The sequence below is a fragment of the Dermacentor silvarum genome, chromosome 1, assembly GCF_013339745.2.
Source record: "Dermacentor silvarum isolate Dsil-2018 chromosome 1, BIME_Dsil_1.4, whole genome shotgun sequence".
Taxonomy (NCBI): Eukaryota; Metazoa; Arthropoda; class Arachnida; order Ixodida; family Ixodidae; genus Dermacentor; species Dermacentor silvarum.
In genome coordinates, this window is record NC_051154.1 from 216,030,468 (window position 1) to 216,057,609 (window position 27,142).

Consider the following 27,142-nt stretch of genomic DNA (forward strand, 5'->3'; position numbering starts at 1 on the left):
TTTCTGAATTTCCCTCGTGTGTGTATGTGTGCACACGTGTGCATGTTTTACTTGCGACTTGCTTTTATTTACCTAATTAGTAGGCGAAAATTTTTTATTATTATTAATCAGTGATTGTATGCATTCATGGGTTTTGTCTTTTTTCCCATTTTGTTAACATTGTGTAACTGTTACTTGTTCTTTTTGCTAATGAAGGAAAAATAAGTGTATTTAAAATTGTTTAGCTATTACATTGTCGATAGTTCTGAAGAAGAGGTGTTGCTTGAACATTTGTATTCTGGGCCTGTGTGCCAAACTTTGTACAAAGCTAAAACCTCCATCAGGCTGATCAGCCTTTTGCTATTGCTTCACTTTCTGTATGTGTACAGAAAGAAATTATTTAAAGAAAAAGTTAAGAACAGTTAGAATATCTGGGTCAAAACATTAGGCGTGGGTGCCTCTTCTTACACACATCAGTCTTGACCTTTCTGCTGCAGTAGCAGTACAGTGTCGTAGTTAAAAACAAAGATATTTCATTGTTCACCTGTATGTTCTTACTCTTTCGCAGGTCATGTTTTGTCCTTGTACACATGGGGAGGAGCCATGTTTGTGAGTGGCTCTCAAGACAGAACCATCCGCTTCTGGGATCTGCGCACCAGAGGGTGCGTCAACCTAGTGACTGCACCACCAGCAAGCGGAAGTGGCCCTGGTCAGTTTGTGTGCCTTCTATCTCTTTTGTCTAAGCTTTGATCATGCAAAGTATGTTTGAACAAGGATCTCTGATTGTACAGCCACACTGTTAACTCTCTATAGCCCGCATTATTTTAAAGTGAACGTAAAGAATAACTGATAGATTCTGTGCCCTTCAAATAGCAGCTTCAGAAGATTGATGTGTACTCAGAAGGTAGTGGGGCACATTGCTAGAGCCTTGGAGCCAATAAGGCAGTTGCATACCATTTCAAGAAAGATATGTTACGAAATGATAACATGACACCGAGAGTGCTAAAAGAAGTTGAGTCATTGGAAGAAATGAAGCAAAACATCTTAATTTAGCAGAATTTTTCTTTGAGGCACTGTCTTCTAATCTGTAGACCACAGTCACCAATAAGTCTGTAACAGACTTGTTGGAGGAAGACCCAAAGCACTCCCCCCCCCCCCACCCCCCCCCCCCCCCCCCCCGCCACCACCACTGAATCTGTCAAGAGATTTGTACTGTGAACACTGACTTTCCTATTCTGAATCTGTAGCATATACTGAATCTATACAGGCTGAGAGAAAAGTCCAGATTTTCAGAATTTTGCTTTGATTCTGAGAAACTGTCCTAATCAAGCCAGCTCAATCATCAGGAAAAATAAGAAAAACGGGTTGCTGCTGAGAAACATTTTGTCATTCTTTTTGCGACTTTGGTAAAAAAAAACACAAAAAAATAGCATTGAACAATTAATTTTAATGCTCTCTCACAGGAAAAGCTGTCATTGTGAAAGAAAAAAAAAAAAAGCCAGGTCACATCAGTGCACTTGGAGGGTAACATTGTTCTGGAAGCATTGCTCTGTGTTTTCCGCACACTCTGCAGATTTCTCTGTGTTGATGTCTTTTTCATCAACTGCCTTCTGATCACAGTTCCACACAAAGTATTTGGGATATAATTGTGTGTAAGCAGGTTGGTTAACTGTTCATGAATTTTCGTTTGGAATAACGCCCCCTATAGAAATGGAAAGTAGCAGATAGAAAAGAATAATTTGTAGAGAAAGCAGGCAATACAGTGTTTTAGGGCATTATTAGGTTGAAATTTTCATAGATTTCATATCAAGTAATACAGTTCACAGTACACTACACTGTACATACCACTGCTTTGAGATGGTGGAGCAAAAAAAAAAAAAATGGGAGCATAAAAAAATGATTTTTTAATGCTCAGGTCACCAAACCATCTACTATGAAGCATGTTGGCTGGGCCAGTTTGCTTTAGTTAAACATATGTGAACTGGCTCTAGAGGAAAACTGGCAGGGTTCTTCACAGTGCCTTCCTCCTGATTACAATCACAGGCTTGGCTACAAGAGCTTTTTTTGATAAGCAACTCATAGACAGCCTAAGTTTTCTTGTGACCCATAAAAAGTGCCTAGGATTGAAGGAAGCACCGCATGCTAGTTCACACAGACAAGTACATGGTTGATGCCTAGATTTCAGGCCGCTTGCTTTGAGGAAGAAATTTAACTTTTTGCTGACCTGGTACATGTTCCAGAAATTTTTGCATGCAAGTTTACATTGTGCTAGACCATGAAGGGCAGAGTGCAGCAGTGCTTATCAATTCAAGCAGTACTTCGCGTAGGCAGTTCAGGACTGGGTTTACGTAATGTAGCTTCTCGACAGGATTATTATTATTATTATTTCAATTATTATTATTTTGATACAGTCTAGCTCAATTATAGCACGGTCCGTGGGAGTGGCCATCAGTTCATCATATCCATTTTTCTGTTATACATATTGACCCTTTTCCCGGCACTCCCATGGGTACTGCCATGTTTGATCACGTGGTTACACGTCCATAGCTTGCCTCAGCTGCCTCCATTGCCTCCGTGTTTACTATGCAAGCACGTGACGCCGGTGCGGCGCAGCAAACCTCCATTTTGACGCATATCGTTGACGGTGACTGTGTGGATGACACGAAACTTTGGCCACAGCTTTAGAGGACATGTAAGTGCTTTCAGAGCTCATTACGCCTTGTCCAAACGGCGCGAGCTGCTTATACGGTGCTTGCACTAAAAGCGGGGCTAGAAATGTATTTCAAGCGGTCCAAACTTTCTGCTTATGAATTAAATTATCAGGATCAGTGTGCTCTATTTGGCAAGCATTTTGCAGCAGTGGCTTGTCATATTTCTGACTCAGTAAAGTTCCTCGGTTCCTCTGTGCGGCCACTATCTGATTGTTTATTTTCAGCCTAATCGCTCACGGGTGGGCTCTGCTGCGACAGATTTGTTCTTGCTGTGCACAAAGCTTGGAATGCAAATGTTCTGCACTTTGTGATAGCTTGTAGCAAAAACATATTATCGCTAGTCCCTCGCTTACTCTGTGGACCGTCACGAAACGCTCAGCTTCCAGCATTCGTGTCTTGTCGGTATAGTCGCCATCACTCATGCTTCGGCACATTGATTCAAGTGAGCGCTCATTCACTTAGGTATTATTGATACGTTGGTGATAGGGTGGGCGTAAGCTTGCGTGCGAGTAGGGGTAGATGTGTGTACTTAACATGCGAGAAACTTACTATGCCAATAAGTGGCGCTACTTCCTTTTGTAACGAGTGGTAATCACTCTTAAGTGCCGGCGTTCCGGAGTTGAAGTCCTTTCTTTGGAGGTTAGCTATACAGCGCTGGTGTATGAATTATCTATTTTTATCCTCGAGGAAAGCCGTGCATCGCGAAGGGCCAGCAACACAGGCAGTCCTTATGTAGCAGCAGCGACACAGGTTGATTCCGTTCCTTATATATTCCTTATATATTTGCATTCTTTATATGCGAATCACAATTTTTGCAGCTAACTACCGCACACGTCTTGCCTTTATTGGTACACATTTTGCAGCATGAATTGGCCACAGTGCATTAGCGAACATCCAGTTGCATTTCTGACAGCTGATCGCACAGTAGAGTATAGACCACTTATAATGTAACCGCTTATAGTGCAGGACCGGATATAGCACGGTCTTTTCAGACTCCCGTTAATTTTCCCATAGCACTCCATGTACAGTGGAATCTCGATGATACGATCACGACTAATACGAATTTCCGGATGATACGAATTTTTCTGTGGTCCCGGCTGAGCCCCATTACTTTGCAACGTGCTAGAGAAGGGTTGTTACGAATCGATTTTCGACCCACGTCGGTTGATACGAATAAATGCTGCCCCACCGACGGCCGCGAAAAAGAACAGCGCGCGGTCACGCGCTTTTTCCCTTTCTCTTTTGTGCGGAGGCGCGGATGCGGCGCCGGACAGCGCGGAGGCCGCGACTGGGCGCGAAGAGTTTGACGTTGACGCGGTGGCGCTTATCTGGCTTTTTGCGCACGGCCGCTGCAGCGAGCGAATGTTCGTGCCTTCTATCGCTTCAACGGTAACTGAGCGGCGTAAGCACAGCGCATACAAAGGTCAGAGCCGTGTGGCGATCGCTTTCAAGATACGGTGCGCGCGACAACCCCGACAGCCGGCACAGGCGCAAAGTACAAGAACGCATTTGTTGGCAAAGTAGAAGCCCCCCCTCCCTCCTTCCCTCCCTCCTGCGTTGCCTTCCCGCTTTTGCTCCTTTCAGTGGTAGATTGCGTCGCCAGTTACCCTTGCGCCCAGTTGCAAGATACGCATTTGGTGCCCCGCAGCACAGCGTCGCCTCCCCCCCTCCCTCCCTCCCATACCCCCCGGGCTTTCGCGCGAGGGAAGCAGGGCCGGGCTCGACTGGCGCGCCCGGCCGTGACGGAAGTCGCATTTGCTCTCCGCTGTGCGTTCGCTCTCCGTGCGTGAAGGCGTGCGTCCCCCGCGCGAAAGGCGCACTTTCACTCGCACATATGACGCGCAGTGACGATTTTATCGCCCTTGGACTCATGCTCCACGTCTCATGCTCCTCCTCCGCATCGCCTTCGTTGATCTCCTCTCCCGTCAGTGGGCGCACCTCGTTGAGAAGCGTGCTCGCTACCGCCCTTGTCGGCGAGATTTTCCAGCGGAAGCCGCATTATAACCGGTATTTCGTCTCACGCGGCTGCACTGTAAGCGGTATGCGTATACATGGAGTTCTATGGGAGGGTAAACGGGAGTCGAGAAAGGCCGCGTTGTAGCCAGTTCTGCGCTATAAACAGTTACGTTATAAGTGATCTATACCGTCAATGCTTTTTACGTGCGCATGCCTGAGTGAGTTCACCCCCGACTCTTTAATTTAGCTACTTTTAATCGTGTTTCGATGATACGAATTTCGTCTAATACGAATATTTTCCGTGACCCCGTGAGATTCATATCATCGAGATTTCACTGTATACGTATACCGCTTACAGTGCAGCCGCGTGAGACAAATACCGATTATAATGTGACTTCCGCGGGAAAATCTCACCGACAAGGGTGGTAGCGAGCACGCTTCTCAATGAGGTGCACCCACCGATAGGAGAGGAGATCAACGAGGGCGATGCGGAGGAGGAGCATGAGACGTGGAGCATGAGTCCAAGGGTGATAAAATCATCGCCGCGCGCTGTATGTGCGAGTGATAGCGCGCGGGGGACGCGCGCCTTCACTGAGAGCGAACGCACAGCGGAGAGCAAACGCGACTTCCGTCACGAACGCGACTTCCGGCTTCTACTCTGCCAACAAATGCGTTCGTGCCTGTGCAGGCTGTCGGTGTTGTCGCGCGCACCATATCTTGAAAGCAATCTCCACACGGCTGTGACCTTTGTATGCGCTGTGCTTACGCCGCTCAGTTTCCGTTGAAGCGATAGACCACACGAACCTTCGCCTGTGCAGCAGCCGTGTTTCCCCACGCCTGTGTTTTGACAGTGGTTGTCTGCGGTCATCGAGTCTATTCATGTTTGCTTGTGCGCGTTGACACCACGCTTGTTAATTCAGTTAGTAAGCGAATGTGTCAAGTTTATGCAGCCAATAAAACTACTATCGTTACTCCTTATAGCTCTCTACTAATTTGCTATCACAATTGATGCTTCGCCTTTCGAGTGAAACTGAGACATTTTTTTAAAATGATTACTTTGTCTGCTTCATGCGAAGATCGTGGGTACTTGGACATTAACCTTTCAGTTGTAAATTTAAATGGATGCAAAACTCCCAGTCGCACGCTTCAATTCTCGGATACGCGTGGCTGCTTGGTCTACATGTTTTGCATACGTGCAGAGCTTGAAAATCGTTGTTTTGCTTATAGTGCAGTACTGCTTATAGTGCAGATATTCACGACTTCCGGCGACTTATGTTATAAGCAGTCTACACTGCAGCAGGGCAGAAGCAGTAATGGTTTTGTATTCGTGCGCATTCGCTGAGGCAACTTATGGCACACCGCCGAAAGCGCCATCTCGTTCCTCTAGAACAAACTGCTCCGCAAAAAGGGTCAATATATTGTGCCTGTTTTGTTGTACATAGTGTGCTTGTTTTGGTGGAGAGCGCTGCAAGTTTTTTGTTTTTACTTCTTTGTTAGCATTTTTTGATGACTGAAATACAGTATTGCAGAGGAGCGTACATGGTAGAAGGTGCTCAAGAAGAAGTCATGCATGTGACATACATGAAAGTTATTGTTTCTGTCACATGAACGTAAAAAAAGTGTTGGGTGTTTAGAGTGAGAGGGACATCTCGGGTTGCAGACACCGTAACTGTCTTGCTTAAGGGCAGCCATCTCAGGTCTCCCTGTTGTGTACTGGCAAAGTCCAATGCCGCTTAGCCTCAGTTATCTCAAGAGAGTGAGCACCCTCTTGCAGCATGATGATGTCTTTATTAGACTGCTTGTTTTGGATACCTCCTTCTTGAGTGCCCTGTTTGTCACACTCCTCTGCGATAGCATGCTTCTTTCATTTAAAAAGGAAGCTAGCTAACGATGTAGTGAAAAGAATGAAAGAAACTTGCCATGCTCGCTACCAAACAATTATAATATGCTGCCGCACTTCTGAGACAAGTGCAAGCAGCAAAAGCTTTGTCGCGCATTCTAGCCTGCCACACTCACTAACTGCAATTCAAAATATGTCACCTCGCGTCTAGAACCAGACGTTTCCAACAAGCACGACGGTGGCAGCGCAAAAACATGCACATTTGCATTTATTGTAGATGTAGCATGCATGTGTTGCACGTGAGGAAGTTGCTTAAGCATGAGTAAGCACACATCTACAAAAAGAAACTTATTTATATAGAAACGTTGCGAGGCGAGAAGGTGGCAAAGACTTCCGACGCTGCTCGACGATTGTCCACTTCTGATCAGGTCGAAAACCTCCGAGCCACAGCCAGAGGCACTGGCAACAGTTACGGACGCCGCGCGCGTTCGGTGCGAACGCGGGGAAAACGCGGACGGCATCGACATTAGTTCTTCGCGTTGCTGGTGCTGCTTCACATTCATGGGAAAACACCCATGTGCAGCCGTCAGTCTCAATAACAGGGTTAGTATTGCTAGAAGGCATGAAGGTCAATTTCGCCACACGATTGCGCCTCTCGCAATATTTTTTGTGCGGTAAACAAGCCAGTGGGGACAAAGAAAGCACAGGTAGGCAATTGTACAAATGGCAACTGTGTGACCGCACACCACGCTCCACTGTGTTTGCCTATGCCTTCCTCTTTTGTGCATGCCTTTTTATTTTTTTACTTCCCTTTTCCTCAAGCAATAGCAAGCACAAAATGCTGAAAACTAAAATGACAGTGATTGGTTGCTTTGAATAGTGTCACAGACTTGCTTCTTTTACTTTTTTTTTTCTCCCCCCTTTCTCTCTCTGCTGACACAGTGAAATAGCCTTTTGGAAGAAGCCAGGCACATGTGCCACAATTTATGCCACCACTACTCTTCGAGAAGTTCTTTTGCTGAGTGTTTGCTATGGGCCCTGGCAGTAGCGCACCCAGGATCTCTGCCAGGGGGGGTTAAATTTCTGTGGCGGGGGGGGAAGCAAGCACTTTGCATAATATGCAATTTCCTTGCTTTAGCCAGAGGAATCCAACAGCAAATAAAATGGCTAATCATTATAATAATGACACCAAGGATGATGACGATGTTTATTTCGTCAGCATTTTACTCAAAGTAATTTAAGAGTGAATGAATAAATACAAGACAGTGATATAGTGTTTTTGTTAATAAGGAAAATTCGACTTCAAGCCACCTCCTGAATTGTAATGACGATGCGAACAGAGCACTGAAGGTACACGTTGGACTGGTGGTGCTGGACGCGTAGGGGGGGGGGGGGGGTTGGCGTAACTCAACCTCAGGGGAGGCTTACAACACCTAAACCCCCCCCCCCATCGGTGCACCACTGGGCCTTGGCGCTTAAGGGCTCTTGATTGTAGATTTCTTTCTAGGCTGTCACAACAGTTTCCTTTGCTATATCCAGTGAATTTATCGAATTTACAGCCTTAAAATGGATCCACATTGCATTGGAAAGTGCATAAATAAGAATTAGAAATTTAGAGACAGCACAGCTTGCTGGTTCATCATTCATATGGGAGAAGTGATATGTAGCATTGTGTCACATACCAGCTATATGTTTTGTCTGCCATGTGTTCAGCTATGTTTGCATTGATAGCTTAGAAGGGCTTGGTAAGTGAAAAAGACAAAATGCAAAACTTGACAGATCTCATACCTGGTTATTATACTTGAATAAAAAGTCGGTAAACTAATATTTATAACTAACATTAAAAATAACTAACATTATTGAATTATCTTTGTATTGATCACTGTTTCACAGCTCTCCACGATACAGTTGGGCCCAATAATATCAACCCCAAATGTATGAAATGCTTGCTTATATGAATAAAGACAGCGTGACCAGAGTTTCAAACCAAAACATTCTTTCGTTCCAGTTTTCGTTCCAGTTCAGTGAGAACTGTTCAGTTCCAGTTCAGCTCTAGGATGAAAACTTGATAGTCCAAACCAGTTTTAGCCAGTCTTTTTTTACATAACCTAAGAATATAGCACATAAATTTATCTTGTACAAAAAGCTCAGCGTGCTTCTGAGCTGCACGAAAAGGCCCCAAAAAGGGCACGCATGTTGTTCTTCAGGCCACAAGTAGTTACAAAAAAATCAACTTGTGAAAGCGCACCTGAGACATAATATATCTCAAAAGCAATGTGTCATTTTAACTATACCTACATCTGCTTACATACCAGTGCGATCAAAGGCGACCACCCAGGTAGGAAGTGCTTCATTTCAGTGATTATATATAGGTCTCCCACTGCTGGAGAGCTATTTGAACTATTTTGGTGGTCACCAATTTGAAGGGCTCATGGGTGTATTACTAATATGCCTGCCTGCCAATGCAATATGTTGAAATCCGCTCTAACGGTGCTGCCACTTCTAAAATCACAGCAAGCTTGTGTGCACTTACAAATGAGGTCACATGATTGAGTCGGAAGTGCAGGCAATGCATGTATCAAAAGCCAGAGAGAAGGTTGCCAACCTGAACCGAAAACTTTTTTTTTAGTTTCATTCAGGAGTGAAAAAAAATAGAAATGTTCTGGTTCATATCTGGTTCACACAAAATATATATATTTTTTGGGTGTTCACTTTTGGTTCGATAACCTGAGTGTTACCAACAAAGCTTGTGTATGGATAATGACAGCATGCTTCAGATAGAACAAACATATGCAGATTAATTTGGTTAGAGCAAATGCACCAGGCCCAAACTCAACTGGTTCAGTGCCACTCTCCTTTGAGTACTTGATTTCCTCCAAAATTTTCTAGGGATTCCAATTACGCACTAGTTGGTAGGCTGCACATGGCACATTGATATAGGTTTTATTCTCTACTGGCATGCCCACTGAAACAATAAAGAGCAGCTTAAGGGTGAGGGAGTGCTGAAATAAGATAATGCAGTAAGGGTGAACATGAGAGAGGACATTGAAATTTTATGATGTGAGGCTGAGGTTGAGTTAAGGGAAAAGATGTGAAACTGAGAGAGAGGGAGAAAACCAAAAATGAGGCCCTACCTCTTTGACATTGATACAATGTGTTCTATATGTGGTTGCCGGTTACCTTCTATACAACTTGGGTGATCTTTAGGTGTTATTATGTTGACATGCACAGTTGTAGACAGCACCCGAAGGCGATAGTGTAAAAAGCATAAGATTTGCATTGATTTAACATGAATGAGTACTGTGCACTGCCGTTTCAGTCTTTGCAGAACTGATACAGAGCTATAATTTTCCAAGGCTGTGTGTTTCAATTTTTTATAATTTCACCTGTCCTGAGATGCATGAATCTTGTAACCGAGACACACCAACCTTGTTACTCCATAGGAAGCCCAGTGGCTGCTGTAGCTGTGGATCCCTCTGGGCGCATGCTGGTCTCTGGCCACGAGGATGCCACGTGCATGCTGTACGACATACGAGGTGGCCGGACCATCCAGACGTTCCGACCTCATTCGTCTGACCTGCGGTCCGTACGCTTCTCACCACGAGCTTACTACTTGCTGACAGCATCATATGACCGCAAATGTGTCCTCACAGATCTGCAGGGTAAGTGGCCTGTCATATTCTACACAAGTTGTATTAAGTTGCTGGCGAGGCCAATGTGACTTTACCATTGTGTATAATCTTCGAGATAGAAATTTCGAGCCCTGCATTGGTTCTAAATGGCCTTATGTTCTCTGCTCCGAAACCCAGTTCGGTACTGTGTGACAATGCAACAGTTCTTTTGGTTTGGATTTGTTTTGTTTTAATCATCTGTTGTCTTGAATGGCCAGCTTTGGCAATAATAGTGGGGTGTTGATGTTCGATCTCATGGTGAAGGGTGAAAGGGATCAGGTTGGTAGGGCCGTCGCACATATCTTAAACCTAGTGTCGTGCAGATATTTGAATTTCCGCATAGTAGTTTCGAATATGGTGCTATTCTATATTCGCTTCAAAAAAGATATTTAATATTCGACTTCTTAAAATGTATTGATAGATTTTCTATGTTCAGCTTCGCCGTAATACAGTAGTCTTATGCGGTGACGCATATCTGCTGTGCAGTGAAGCATAGCAGGAGTGGAAACGGGCATTGTAACGTGGTCAACTATGCACTCCTTATATACGTGTGAACTGTCTCAGGTCACAGTACGAACACCGAGACATCTAATAAGTGTAACTGAGGTGTCTGATCAAAATAAAAGCATTCGTACGGCAATATCTTCTGTTTACACTTTCTCTAGTTCTTGCAGTTGTGTGCATTTTTTATTTGCACATTGTTTTACCTAACTGTTATTCTCATTACTACATGCACAAAAGCAGTTGCATCATGCTTTGCTATTCAATATTAACCTCTTTGTATCTTTGATATTTAGTTAACGAGTTCTGCTGCACTAAATTTTGTTCCCATTCTTCCACAGAACAAGTCCTTAATTCCAACATGCAGTAGTTCCTATGCATACAAGTTTGTAGCCACTTCTCTGCACACAGTGGCTCCGGAACTGGGGGTTCAGTGGGAGCAGTCGCCCCCACAGGTTCTAAACCAGTGGAGGCATGCCCCCAAACTAAAAGCTGTTCCGACCGCCCCCCATCTTCTCCCCTCCCACCACCCGTGAGGCTAGCAACTCCTTTGACTAGTTAAAGGGTGCTCCCTTCCATCAACCAACGAACCAAAATTTTCTGGAAGCTTGTGACTTGTGAGACTCTCTCTGTCAGTGCTTTTTCTGTGTCGAGAGCGCTGCCTGTTTTCGTCTGGTTCAACGTATCTTTCATCTTGAAGTGGTTCTCGAGGAGGGGAAGGCTCGCGCTCTATTCTGCAGCCCTTGCAGGAGGAAGTCTCAGCGCCACGACTTTAGGATGCCTTTAGGAATCTGAATGAGTTGACAGTTTGTTATCATTTGAAGCACGTGTGAAATTTCTTAGATATATCGTACGTAAATGAACCCACAATTTGCGCATTTTCCAAACAGTGCCAGACACCAGAATTAACTGCACATTAAATAAATCATGCTTTTTGTGTTTTATTAATAACATCTGCTTTCATAAGCAGTCAAATATAGTAATTATATATATATATATATATATATATAGAGAGAGAGAGAGAGAAAGAGAGGGGTGAACTACATGATGCGACATGAGCCCCCAGACGTCGCCCCCAACACATCAGATATACTTCGGGAGCCCCAGTCGCGACAACAGGTATTCGATATGCGATTTGAAAATATTCGTCCCGAATCACTACTACTACAAAGAATTTGAACAAGCAGTTAGCTGTGGCATGTACTTTCGGGTATGTACTTGATGTATGAATGCTAATGGGATTAGACCGGCACACACGAAACATTAGAATAGGCAGCTAGTAAGGCACCAAGAGTAAACAACAAAAAGCAATAGTACTGCACTCATGGGCAATTCGCAAGCATACGACTTCTGCAAGAACTTTCCCAGGCATCGAAAGAATGGAAACCCATGATCTTGTGTGCTTCGTTGGGAAAATTATACTCTGCCTAACCCAATGATAACATTACGCTTGTAAAACCGAGCATCTGAAGCTGCATTTGCCACCGTTTCAATTTATAGGTGATGAGATGTGAAAGAGTTTATACAGTATAGACCACTTATAATGTAACCACTTATAGTGCAGGACCGGATATAATACGGTCTTTTCAGACTCCCATTAATTTTCCCATAGCACTCTATGTATACACGTATCGCTTATAGTGCAGTTGCGGGACACGAAATACCGGTTACAGTGCGGCTGCCTGCAAGTTCGGCAGTCAGCCTAGACGGCAAACACTCCCCTCAAGCCACAAATACCGTATTTGCTTGAATCGAACGCGCACTTTTTTTCCGATAAAACAGGTCCAAAAATTGCGTGCGCATTAGAATCGAGTACGACCCTAAATCTGCATTACCATATAGCCGTCGGCATTTCAAAATGGCCGCCTCGCACGCACGTCGAGCCTAGCTACTCTCGAGCCTAGCTACCGTAGCTTCCTCCATGTGCTGCAGTACACGGGCTTAGGCAATAGTCTACCGTCTGTCTTAACGTTCTCTGCGTCTGCTCTATCAGCATGAAGTACCGAGTTCATCATGATGCCGCATTTAAAAGGAAAGTGATCATGTGGGCGGAGACGGACGGAAATCGGGCCGCATCACGGGCATTCAGAGAATCCGAAACTTGCGTTCGGGACTGGCGCAAACAAAAGGAGAGGATTTTCGCCAGCAAAGCAATGTGGAACGGTTTCAGTGGACTGAAGCAGGACGTAGTCTGCGACGATACACTTCGGCGATACAATCGCCTTGGCCCTATCTTGACAGCAACCTGCGACGGGGAAAGTCCGCTGCGCGCCGTGTTTTCGCTGCTTATAGGTAGCGTTGAAGTGAGAGGCATGATAGCACGAAGGTCAATTCGCTTGCCGCGCTTCGTCACTCGAGCGTTTTGACAGTTCGTTTCCGTGGTCAACGAGCGAGATGTGTTCATGTTTGCTTGTGCGCGCGTGACACCGTGCTTGTTAATTTATTTAATAAGCGAATATGGAACCTAGAGCATGGTGACAGTGACGGCAGAAATGCGCCTGGAGTGTCCATTATCGCAATAAAATAGTTGTTTTGGTTATAGTGCGGTACCGCTCATAGTGCGGATATTCGCGACTCCGGCGACTTACGTTTTAAGCGGTCTGCACTGTAAGATGCTCTCCTGACCCATTTCGAGTACAGTATTCTGCCATAAAATTTACTATGCAACAGAACACATTGAGCCTGATTTAGAAGTTGAGTCAGTGCGCAGGATGCACTTCACCCAGTGTTTCCGGTGGCTTCCTTTAAACTAGGCAGATTTGTGCAAGGCTACTGATCGATGGCAGAAGTTTTGACATAACGTCCATAGCTTTGTGTACTTCTTTAATTTCATTGGGCTGGTTTTAAAGGTGCTTACAACTGAAATTTAAAGGAATACTAGTTCAAAATCCTAATGATCAAGTTAATGATGCTAATGAAAGCCGCTAATGTGAAATAAACTGAAATAACATCATTTTCAGAAACTCAAGGACACAGAAGGATTTTTGGTCATATTTGTTCTTCTCATGCACCTGGTGGCAATCACTGCCGAATTCATGTAATGCATACCTGCCATACCCGCCCTTCCTGTCTCATGAGTCATCACCTTGCTCCCCCATCACCTTGTCATACAGCTTTATAGTACTCACGCATCAATGTGTTTGAATTGATTGTTATTAATCTTTGTTTCACTGTTTCACTGCTAGTACTGTTTGGATCGTAATGCTGTGGAAAGGACAAGCTGTTAGAGATTGCAACATAGCATTGACGATAGCTAGAGGCAAGTGCTTAGTTGATGAGGAAGACAAGGTTGAAGAACCAGGTGGTGACAGCCGACAGGTCTGAAAGAAAGTGTCCATAGCCTTGGCTTTTTGATGTCCTTGTCTCCTGTCTAGTAGCACAGTTTTGCTCTGCATCATGTTCTAACTAAGCCTTACTAAGCAATGAGGAACACTGAAACTGTCTACAGTATTGTTTTTTGCACCAAGTTCACTCTTTCTTTTTGGGCACATCTCAGCAACATTGAACTCACAGGTGCAGCTTACTATGCCTGTGCAGCATACTAATGGACATACAGTTTGTCTACGGTTGCATAAATGGCACATTGTGCACTTGTGGTAGGTCTTGCTGAATGACACCAGCTGTCAATACTAACTGTAGGGCTTCAGTAGCTGTAGTTGTTCAGGTGGCTAGTACAGTCAATGCCCATTACTACGGATCCACATACAATATACTTTCAAATATAACCGGCCATTCTTCTCACTTAGCTTGGTCTGCCTATATTATTTCTACAACAAATACCGTTTTTAACAGACCTGGCTATAACGGATTATCGGCTACAGCAGACACAATTTTAGGCAAATTTTATCTAGATGGTGCAAATAGTGTAACATACCTTGCTACCGCGGTGCATGCATGCGTGCGTGCACTGCATGCAACTATTTGCGACCACTTGCAGAACGAGCAAAAAATGCTCTTTTTCTTAACGAGCAAACACACTAGTGCCAAGCTTCCCGCAACAGTGTTCCGTGTGACACCCTGCCGGCTGACAGAGTTTTCAGGACGACCATACAAGCAGCTCATCGCCACCCAGCGCTGTTGGCCAGCTTGTTGCCGAGCGAGCTCCGAGCGTGCCGCTAGGCCCAACCCACTTCACTTTGAAGCTATGACATATGGTACTCGAAAAACAATTGCCGACGATTGCAATGCATCATTTTTAAACCAATTTATCTTTCATTGGGTCAATTTACAGATAAAAGAAGATAGGGTGCCTATTCACGGCATACAGACTGAAAAGTGCATGACGCAGTTAAGCTATCTTGCATGCAGTGGAGCGCCAGTCTGACGGTGGCTCAGAGTTGAACTTACCTCACATTGCAACTCTCATTCATGCTGCAAGTTAGACTGTCGTCATTGCTTGACGAAGAATGAAATTAAGACACCAGTTTATTGTACTGACCATTGTTCTGCGTGAAAAGCAAACTATAGCCGATCCTCTACATTACGTGGAGAATGCAAATGTGGGTTCGGCTCCCATTGGCAGCAAGTTGTTTTTTCGTCCACATTCATTTCCCTTTACCTTATCATCTCTACATTTCAATTAACCCATATGATGTGATGATGTTGTGGTGAGTTGATGACAGTGTAACTCGTCATCACAATGAGCATCCTCTGGTGCTGATGACCAGTTAACTCATCGTGAACTTTCCACAATTTTTGCACATCTGTATGCGTGCAGTTTCTTGTAACTTTGACAAATAAGTAACACACAATGACCTTTGCTATTGTTTTTCAGCAAGACCAGTAAAAAATGCGGCATTCCTGGTACCATATTTTTTAGAAAGAGATTGCCGCAAAATATGCAGGTGTAAAAAGACATTCCGCACTTTGTCAAAATTTGTCATGGGTTAAAACAAAGAATTTCCCATGTGGTTTTCTTGGCTTTGTTATTTGTTGGCTTCATATAGTATTCATGGTGGTGCATGAATCTCCTTACAAATAAAAGCGGATCATCATGTGATGGTTGTAGCACACTTAATCGTGTCTTCGGACAGGAAATGGGGGTATGTATGATGTTATGAAAGGAGGTGAAATATTTGTGATATGTTTACAGCCAGAACTGTAACACATTCTGTATTAACTACTGCGCCTATAGGAGTGTTTCATCGCACGTTACATACAGGGTGCATGAGGTATTTGAAAATGCAGCTTTGAATTGCCATAGACATTAGCCTTCTCATTCTGTCAGCAATAGGCCACTTAAGTTCATCTTCACCAACATTTTTGCCACCTATCTAGCTGATTTATTCTAGGGTAGCAGCTTCCAGTCTGACGCAGGAGATGCAGCTATATTAGTCTTAATCGCCTTGCACGCGAGCCACAGCAACTTGGGGATCTCCACCTTCTTGAATGTGGCAAAATCTTTTGTTTCCAGAGTGAGAGAAGAGCCTGTAGCCAATTGTCATATGTGACAAAGAAATAATCACTGCCAATTGTCAGATGCCATTCATCCAGTTTAGTTTCTCCAGCAGGTGGAGTACACTGTAACTAAAAACCCTAAAAAACCATTGATGGCCATTGTGGAGCATCTTCAGGAGGCAGAGTCTTCTGTGCATGCGGTCATTAAATGCCACTCCAAGTAATGAAGTTGCTTCCTCCCACAGGGACTGTGTGACCCTCGAGTGGCTGGCGGTGAAATGCGATAGCCGTGTCACCTTCAATGTGGCATTCTTGTTTCCAGTGTTTAAACTGGCTGCATACACTGATATTTATGGAAAGAGGGAAGGAGTGTTACTGAGAGGAAGTCTAACAAACAATCACACAATGCTAAAGGCTGACTGAAGGCTACCATTGTGGAAACACTGGCCAACATCAATACACACTATCCGATCTGCACATACAGCCGTTATCGAAGCTAAATTTATTCATTTATTGAGGCTGAAGATGACTTTATGGAAGTTTTAGAAAGCAGCAGTAAGCGAAACATTGTAAAAATTTTGAACGAATGTATGGAATTTTATCTCAAATGCTGTTGCTACTCCTAAAATTGTCATTACGTTGTCAAATACCTTGCGCACACTGTATGCATGCTGGTTTATTAGTCTTGCCGCCAAATTATTTTTATCTGTGTCACACAGCTTTGTTTGTCCATTTGAAGTTTGAAATTTTGTTTAACTGTCAGTCTCTTGCTCAATTCTGTCAGTATAAAAGCACATCTCCCTAATTTGTGCTGCAGTTTCTGTAAACCTTCCAGAGATAGTTTTCAGTCACTTCAATGCCTCCTGCGCCACAGGTGACCTGACGCAGCCTTTGCCGAGCGTGGTAGTTGCAGAGCATGCAGACAAGGTGATCCAGGCCCGCTGGCACCCCAGTGACTTCTCCTTTGTCAGCACCAGCGCTGACAAGACAGCCGTCCTCTGGGCCCTGCCAGTCAACTGAAGGGCTCCCCCATCCCACAATTGAAAGGAAACGCCCTCCATGGGGTGTGGGTGCTCGGACTCTATGCCCTGTGATAAACCTCGCTAACCCTGTCTCTGCCTCCCCTCACTTTTTAGTTTGTTTTCACCAACTTTGCATTGATGCCCATCCTGCCATAACTTTTACTTTCTGGCCCGTCCATGTTTTTATCTGGTAGCCCAGTTGGTCATTGAATTTTCGTTACTTTGTCTTGCAGGTTGCGCACTGCTAGTGTTATGATCAAACCAAAACGCATGTTTTTTGCAACTATGGTGACATGCTAATGTCATCTTTGCTTTATCACTGACTGCCACACTTCTGTGTGTAGACGTGTTGTTAATTATGTGTTCGTTCAATTCATAGCTCTTTCCTTGAACATGTCCACCTATATTAGAACAGTCGTGTTTGTTCTGTGTTATGTGCTTTGGAAGGCTATTTCTTAATAGCTTTGACAGCGTCATCTAATTTGTTGTTGAAGTTTTCAGATGTGCTTCGTTCATGTCTATATCATTTAATTTATGTTTTTTACTGTGAGCAGCGGCCGTGAGCTAGAGAATGAGCTGAAGGTGTCCATCCATTCACAAGAATTTCGAATAATTCTCGTAAAACATAAAAGAAGTTGCATTGTGGTATGGGGAACTCGAATCCGATTTTGTAGCTTATTGTTCAAGAAAATTAGATTAAAAGATTTGACAAAGACAAAGCATCATTGTGTTCAGTGAGTATCCAAGCCTTTTGCATTTCCTTAAACATTGTCTTTTTCGAAAATGATATACAATCTTCAGCAACAGTGATCGTTTTGCAAGATAGGGCATAGGTGCTGGGAGGCTTTATATGTAAGATGGCACTCTAAGATGGGGCAGAAACTGGAAAAGGAGCTGGGCCGTATGTGATGTGTGTCATCAGAACAGTGTGGGAGTGCCACTTGAGTGAAATCGCGAGATCACATGGGAGTCTAAGCGTATTGAGGAGTTAGGGGCCTGCATCTGCTGTTCACAGTAATCCATTAAAGGGACACTTAAACTGAAACACTGAGCCATTTTAATCTGATAAAGTATCCTTTCAAAACTTTATTTTCATTAATTTTATAATAATATCTTGATTACAATCGAACCTCTTATAACGAAGTCGCAGCTGCCACTAAAATTACTTTTGACTTAGGCTGCTCTTAAAAAAATGGGCATGTCAAGCATATGAGAACTGGGTTTTACAATGGTAGTTACGGCAAAAAGCAAATGATTACATGTCCAAGTACTTTGTTCAGTGAGAAAGAATGTGTCAGAGCATTGTGCAGACATGACACCTCAATACCCCTGTCACCGATTTATCACTTTCCTAACACTACGAGATGAATCTTTCTTGTACCGTATAAACCGGGATATAAGTCGACATTTTTTCATAAAAACACGCCAAAGTCACCCCTCGTCTTATATAGCGGTCTTTGAATGTGAGTTGTCTGGCTACCTGTGGCAACTTTGCCGAAGCTAACAGCAACATGGCCGCTCAGTGCCAGTTTGGCGTTTCGGAAAAAAGCTTGCGGTATTGGAGAGTGCAGAAAGGAGAGCTGCTGAATTGCATCCCATGCAAAATGTCACTTCGTGGGCGTAGTGCGGTTCATCCGCAGCTTGAGGACACACTCGCGCACTTTGTGCGGGAATTTCATGCCCGCTCGTTGTCGGTGACCGTGCGTACAATGCGTTGCAAAGCCACGGAGCTCGCACGAGAAGCTGGACTCGAAGCGGCCTGCGACAAACGGTCGGCTTACGAGGACAGTGCTGCTACTTCCCACAAAGGAGACTGCGGCTTCGGTGGTGGGTGAGCAGTGCAGTTTCGAAAATAAATGCGTTTCAGCGATTTTTGGTTGTTTTATTTTTTTATCTTCTTTTTTTACCTATACTTAGGGGGTCGACCTATATTCCCACTTGACCTATAGTTCGGTTTATACAGTAGCTGTATAATAGTAGCTTTATACAGTAACATAAAGCGGCACTGAACCACTTTTTATCGAAGTGGAGCAAGTGAAAATAGGCTATTTCAGAAATACTTTGCCATAAAAAGTACTTCAACGCGTTCAGCAGAAGCGGAGTTATTAGCAATCAAACATGGCCTCCACTGTGCTCCCGTTCTTTCTTCAATGCCTTGCACTGTGAAGGCTATGGCAAAGTGGGGCGTGGCCACAACGCTCCACCTTCGAAATATCACCGTGGCGTGCAGTTCAAGTTTAATTTTGGTTAACATAGACGCCACGACTTCTGATTTTGGTGCCTACAACGCGCTAAACATAAGCCAAACGTGGTAAGCCAAACGTGGTTGTCCTCGGCAGGCCGCAGTGCGCTTAGCCAATGGACTCGGGGCGGCATCCTACGGCGGCTGCGGTGTAGCCGTCCGCAGAAACCAGTAGCAGCCGCATATGGGAATATGCTTTATTACGAAATAAAGCGTCCAGAAAAGAGTGAGAATCATGGCTTCTGTTGAAAAGAGAGCATTTGAGAGAAAGGTGACTTCGCACTTCGCTTGCAAGCTCCATGCACCGCGTATGACAACAAAACTGAGATGTTCACAGCAGCATATGCTACCCGGGGGATATGTTATTTCACCAAGCCCGAGGGATAGTTCAGGGCCCCTTTAAAGCCCTCGAAAGCTTCGAGAAGCAACCTCACCTGCACTGCTGTTCACCTTGAAGTGAAGATACCTGCTGGGAGAACTGCACTGAATTAAATATATGAGAAGATATTCCTAATGCTTGGGCATATATATATTATTTTACCTTTGTGAGATGCATAAGCTGTTTTCACTGTTATTGGAAAGTCATTAATGGTACCAGCTGTGGAACTGGCATTGTGATGCTGATCTGATTTTGTTTCCTTCAGTTGGCAGTGTCTTCATTTCCTTTGTGGTGACTCATGTGTCACTGTAGCCTTTGGGCAGGAAGCACAGCTGTTCATTGCACATACTAGCATCTTGGCATTTCATCATCTGCCAGCAATATTGTGGCGAGTCTCAAGTGGTATTGTAGCAGCTCAATGTGTTGCGGGCCTGATTGAAGCTGCATGTTCTCAAACTGGTGATCGTTTTGCACATACGCCCACTCCGCCACGCACATTTAAGAAAGTAGAAGCTGCTACGCTCACCCTACGCCCGTTTGCTACATGTTATGTTTTCAGTGCGCACATTTACTCGGCTATTTGTGTGTCCTTTCCTTTTTTTCTCTCTCTCCCTTTTTTAACTATGCTGCTACATTTAGTTTTGATGACAATGCTTGCAGTTTTCATAGCTGCTGTAAATCTGATTTTGAACTTAGCTACTAACTAGCGGAAGTGCTGACAGTAACATCACACGCTATAATGGAGACCTTTAGTAGTGCAGGCTACAGAACAGTGGAAGAAGATAACGTTCATTCACAAAGAGAAGAAGCACAATCCACTGCTACTGATGCACTAAGGTTACAATATTCCATGATCTGGCCTTGTGATCTGTCAGTTCATGTTTATGAATAGTGGTGCATATGAGGTACATGTCTATCCTACTTCAGGGCTGAAGGAAAGTCTTTTGGATCTCTGATCACTTCTACGAAGCTTTTATTTATGCCAATTTACTAGGCTAGAAATAGTGTCGGAAAGTTTATATTTGAGCCGTGTTGTCTGTAGCTGCGCCTCAAATCCTTCCTATTTCTGGTCTTCTGCTGAAACCAAAAGATGTTTCACAAGTGCCTTGTGACACAGGTGTGTGGCTGCCACTCTGAACAGCCTTTGGTGGGTTTTGCAAGAGCCACTACTGTGGAAAGAAGTCAGCATGTCTAGTTTTAGTAATGTTGGTGGGCAATATTCAAGGTTATCGGTGGGCCGGCAGTGTTCCACTTCAGCATTTTGTGTAATGTGAACTAGGTTAGCTAGAGAAGGATCACTGAGTGCGCAACCTTGCAAGTACATATTTCAAATTTTTAAATGGGGTCAGTGCTGCTTGGGAGTTGTAACTTAAGTAACCTACTTAAGGACTGGCCATCCATACTTTTTTTAAAATCGTGGTACATCTTAGATTTATTACTTACCCAATTGGGTGGAGAACAAACTTTTGTGCAATAATGTGCATAAGCTGTGTAAGCTCTTGTTTTTAGTTGTGTGCTTTGAGTTTGTAGCCATGTTAATGTAGGTGCAGTGTGGGAAGGATTACTTGAGTGATGATTTCTTTTGCCTGTTTAGTACATAAGTGCAGCAGTATAATTATACTTAATTATAAAGAAGAATGAGTGTGCACTCATAGTTTTTGATATTGATTAATTATTGCGCAGATGTATTGTAGCCCCATTCCCCCCTCCCTCCCCCCCCCCCCTTGTTATTTTTTTTTACTTCTTTTTTTTATACTTGCACACCTGGTGACAGAGATTAGGGCTCTGTGAGTGAGCACTGTGCATTTACCCAACATGGAAGGGTCACAATATCTATAAACACTTGAGTTTATGTTGAGCAGAGGTCCTCGTGTGTGAGGACTGCTGCCCAATTATAATCGGACAGGCTTCAGTGTGCTTATTGGCTTGAATGCCACAAAAGCTGCAGCAACCTATCAACCAGTGCTTGAGTGACTGCTTTTTGCATGAAGGTGCCATGAATTATCATTCTAGAGCTGGTATAGAACTTTATTTCTTGTTGCTTGCTACCAATTGTGTCATGCATCTGTAGTGTAGGGAAATTTCACTTTTCAGTGTTTCCAAGAGGTTTATTTGTTGGAGTATAGTAAAACGGAGTATGCATACCTGTGAATCTCTCCTACAGCGTTTTTAGCATACATAAGGCAGTGACGTTTTTACTTTTTATCTGATTTTTCTTTGTATTGCCTTAGATCCTAGATGATGTCTTATTTAACGCTTATAGTTGTGCGGTATCTACTCAAATATGAGGAAACGCTTCTACTTTTGCCTCCAAGCTTGAAAAATTTGTCATATTGGCTTGAAACCACAGTTAAATATATATGATGCAAACAAGAAATTGCATTGTTTGGATCAGAGTTCTTTTTTTTCTTATGTAAGCTTGTTGCAAAGGAAAGAAGGGTTTGTCCATATTCAATTTTAGCCTAATTGAAGAGACATACTGTACACACCTTTGAAGCCACCAGAGCACTGCATGAATTCCCTCCTTGTCTTTTACAAAGGAATCAGTTTTGGCAAAGGGGCATGGCGACTTACGTTAAGGTGTTGGAGTGAAATCGTTTATATACGGAGACACAGTGTTTTGCACATTCAGGCCAGTTTCAACAGATCTGCTGCACATAGCACAGCAATTTGTCTTTTATTGTACATATACTTTTTTTTGTGCTTTTTGCGTGTCAACATAATTTAGTTGTACAAATATTTTGCCTACCAGCTGTGGAGTTTGTATGACATGCAATGGCGGCTTGTATAGCTTGTAATAAACATCAGCATAATAAACATTGCTTTTTTGAGCTGCCTCGGAACCTTAGTGAAATGTAAATGTGCATGGGCTTTCTTCTACATTGTACATTTGAGCACCTGTTGCGACTCTTTATTGGTCGGTTTTCAGGTGATGGACAGGAGATGGTGTCTGTTACTATGTTAAATGCAGCAGCATTCGTAATGTGCCTCTTGTATCTTTGCATTGCTTTTTGTACTTTTTGATTATTTATGAGAAATACATTAAATTAGAGTGATTATCTAGCAGTTTTATGCAGGGGAAAAACTGTGACATCAGAGGGTTTTGAAAGTGTTGGTTTGCTAGTGAAGAAAGCATCCCATGCAATCTTGAAAAACCTAGATGTGGAGTGAAGGACACAAGTTGCCAGTTCTTCTCAGTAGCTACAGCAGGCATGTATACAAAACCAGGACCGGCAATATGTAAGCATTCCTTTCATCCGATGATAATGTGGGGGGTGCTCCACTCAGACCACCATTGAAGCACGAAAAGGAATAGCATTAGAGTAGAATGTATGCATTCTCCCATCCAAAGCATTTTAGACAGTGGTATTGTTGAAGTGTGTAGCAACTTTGACATATCCATTCATCCCTTTTCCTTGTCCTCTTTTACCTTCATTCATGATGAGTATGTCCAAGCTATAGAATATGTCATACGAGACATGTAATTGCGCATAATTGGGCATTTGTAAACAAAAAAAAAAGTTCATGACGATAACTCAATCATCATGAAATATTTACTTCATAATATCACATTGCAGTTTTTCTATATAACAGTGCAGACAATTAATATAAACTTTGACAAGTGACAAATGATTTAAGCTATTCTTGAACATACAATAAAACACCTTATTTCCTAGGCTTCACACTTTTCAGAAAGCAATTCTAATGAGCATGCATCCATTGAGCAGTGCAGAGCTGTATGTGCCATCAGTATACTAAACGCATAATTATATGGCAAGGCGACATGTGATCGCTCTGTAGTCAATTTCTAAGCATGGAGCAGTCCCAAGTCTACATTTTGGAGCCTGAACTAAGCCACTGTTGCGAATACTGGTGAACCTGGAAATCAAACAATGCATTGGAGTAATTATGGAATTGTTCACATATAAGTTCGTGCTGATGTACCTCGCTGAATGATAAAATTTTTCTAATAGGATGTAAAAAGAAAAAAAAAAAAACATGGAAAATGTTGTGCTTCACTAGCTCCGGTTGAAACTCATTCTTTGCCAGTGCTGTCCAAAGAGTGCCCTTTGGGAGCCATGTACAGTAACTCTACGCCCTCTTAGAGCTATTTGTAGTGAACTAAAATAGTTGCTGTATATGCTACCAAAGTCATATAAACTAACTCTACTCCCTCTGGATCTGGCTATAACTGCCAACGAACTGGCTTATAAAAAACACTGAATGTTGTCCGACAATACAAAGCCGTCAATCCTTGTAATGAATTCATTGAAAGGGTAGCGGAACTTAATTCGACTGTTATAACGTTTCACCACCCTTACTGCCAGTATTGCCCGCTGAATTACCACTGGGTAAGCCAATGAAAAGTGAAAAAGCCCTCAGCGAGCCGCGAAATGGGCCGTGAAGGGTTTTTTTTTTTTTCTTTTTTTCATTTTCTTTTTCACTTGTCCGTCAATGGGACAAGATGCTCTTTCTTGTCAGCACTAATCCGTCTTCACCGTTGTCGGGGTGGAACAGGTATTAGTATTAAAGGTGTTTCGTGAACGTGCCGGCGGAGCGCTACAAGCTTCTAAATTCTAGGGTGATTTCGATTTCTATATAGAGAGCCTGTGTACGCTCGACCTACACACTTAAAAACTGTGCACCCTTTGGGGCTTAACTTGTCCCACAATGATTAACATCATCTGCCATGCCACGCGCGACCGCCCGGCCGCTGTATCTTGAAAGTCATCTGCGGCGGGGACAAAGCCCGCCTTGCGCTGTGTTTTCGCGGCTTAGTTCGCGTTAATGCGAGCGGCAGCCGAAGGTCAATTCACTCGCTGCTGCTGCAGGGATACTCGCTCCAGCGTTTCAACAGTGAGTTTCCGCTGTCATCGAGTGAGATGCGTTCATGTTTGCTTGTGCGCGTGTGACACCATGCTTCTTAATTTAGTTAGTACGCCTATGTTTGCCAGTTTGTATGGCCGATAAAATTACTATCCTTACTTCTTATAGCTGTTCACTAATTGGCTATCGCAACAGATGCTTCGCCTTTCGGTCGAAACTGCGACATTTTTTTTGTTAATTAGTCTTCTTAAGCTCACGGTATTAGTGGCAAAGTATATATACCTCACCTAGGAACTCGTCTGCAAACCGCCACGTTCGCTGCACTCATACAGGGTGGTCATCTTTAAGTTTTATGGAATATTTAGAAATCGCCTGTGGCAGGTAGCATATTCTTATCGTAGAGCTTTGTTATTCGATGAGTCGGACATTAGTAGCACGAAAAATCGAAACTCATATTAAACTAATTAGTAAAAATTCACTAATTAACTTATTAGTTAATTACCTTATGACACATATTGCAATTTACGAGTTGTAGCTGGTGAGCTTGTCAGGCGTATCCACTTGGAATGAATTTCCAGAATGACACCAGTTATGAGATACGCGACATCAAACTAGCCATAAAAATGCACTGTTGTTCCACTTACTTTTTTACCAAAATGCTGTTTGATACATTGAAGCACAAAAGTAACTGGAACGCCCATTTATTTCGTCCCACACTTTGGGAAATAACATCTCGAAACTGGTGTCATCCTGGAAATTCATTTCAAGTGGATGCATCTTGCAAACTCACCGGCTACAATTCGTAAATAGCAATATGCGTCGTAAATTATTTACCTAAGAAGTTCATTAGCCAATTTGTGTTAATTAGTTGAATATGTGTTTCGACTTTTCGTGCCACTAATGTCCGTCTCTGCGAATAACACAGCTCAACGATAAGAATTGTGCTACCTGCCACAGGCGACTTCTAAAAATTCTGTAAAGCTTATTTTTGAATGCCCGGTATTTATATACATATATATAAACCGTCGCCGTTTTCCTACAGCGTATACGGAGATCCCTCATTATTTGGTATCTATGTGTTCAACATTATTTAACATTTATGCACATGCGTTGTGCGGGAGATGCTTCGAATGCACATATAGACTTGCACATCGCGCCGGATGTGCAAACTATTTTATATCTCATCACCCACCTCACCAGCACACCCTCTTAGTGGGTAAAGGCCATTAAAAAGAAAACAAGCTTGCAAGATGCAGCGCCAGCGTCAGCAGTCACGTGCACCGAGCGCGCTCTATAGAACCAGGGTTTTCTACACTCGTAAGGTGCACACCATCATTTGTTGGCTGAAGAACTGCTTAAGTCTGGGCGCGGCTGCGGCAACCGGCGGGGCGGCGCATGTTACGCATGCCGCCTCGTGGCGTCGTCAAACTCGACATCGAAGCGCATGTCGCTGCTTGGCTTCGTGGCGTTGGCGGCATAAAACACATGTCGCCGCCTCCACATTCAAATCAAAAGACAGTGTATTATGCGCAGAACTAGGTGCACCCACTGGCGACGCCTAAATACTTTCATAACGGAGGCGCCTACGCGAAGGTCTTTATGGCCTCGCTTGGGCAGCCAACCCTGCTGAAGGCAGTACGCTTTTCCGAGAGGAAGAGATTTAAGCAAAGTAAACACAGGAAGGTTGGCTGTCCTGTTCTGGAGCAGGAGAAAGTGGTACAAAAGAAGGAAGGATTGAACAATACGAAATTGGCATAGGGGGCGCTGCCCACAGTCTGGGAAGGCGCGATAATAGTCATATAGAATGTCAATGTCCCACTGAGACATAAAAATTAAGCAACTGTTACATGTTTGTAAAACGTTAAGGTGAAAGCCTGATTGCACATTTGGCACACCTTTTGTCACGATTGTGATACGTTTATGAAGAAATGTGGCAACTGTCCATCGGAGCGCACGACAGAAGTCACCGAAATCGCCTCACCTACTGGTAGTGGGCTAGTGCCATCAGTGCCTTTTGCAGAGGGAAGGGCAGTATGGGAACGCTGGCATGATGAGCAGCGTCGGAGCCAGCTGTGGACGAAGACGACGACGAACACGCAAGCAGTGACACTAGCGCGTCTCTGTGGCCATGTGACGTGTGCAATCAGGCACCCACTAGGCCCACCCTTGGTAAGCCAGAACCGTGGAGCAGCCGTGGCTTCAGGGAAGCGTGCTCGTCTCGCACCCCAGAGGCCTTGCGTTTGTTTCTCACCCAGGCCGAAATGTACGAAATTTTCTTTTCAAACCACTTACTCATTTTGTTTGCAGGAACCTCACTGAGAAATATGACGTCAATCGGAACATTTGTTGACTTGATTTTACTATTTGCGGCGTCGGCCATTTTTCGTCACGGCGCAATTTTGCCAAGGTCACCGCCAATTAAGAGCACCGCCAACATAGACACCAAAGGTTTTCACCTTAATAAATTCCAGTCATTCAATAAAAATGCCTTTTTGGCAGCCTATAGTATATTAATTATTGTTTCGATTTGTTAGTATTTGGCCAATCTCGCCATGTCTGCGCCGTTCTGTAGAATCGCATCGTTCTCCTTCAACGAACACAACACTCTACGAGCGTC

At 43.7% G+C, this 27,142-nt stretch overlaps 1 protein-coding gene across 1 annotated transcript in view; it reads left to right on the forward strand.

Annotated features, from left to right (window-relative positions):
- The window catches only part of LOC119436761 (WD repeat-containing protein 47), a 148,838-nt gene extending 126,312 nt beyond the window's left edge, over window positions 1–22,526 (forward strand). Inside the window, exons 9-11 of the mRNA XM_049659974.1 lie at window positions 548–688; window positions 9,930–10,148; window positions 16,930–22,526. Of these exons, the coding sequence (XP_049515931.1) occupies window positions 548–688; window positions 9,930–10,148; window positions 16,930–17,075 (506 nt within the window). The 3' untranslated portion in view covers window positions 17,076–22,526. The remainder of the gene's footprint in view (window positions 1–547; window positions 689–9,929; window positions 10,149–16,929) is intronic.
- Window positions 22,527–27,142: the final 4,616 nt, after the last annotated feature.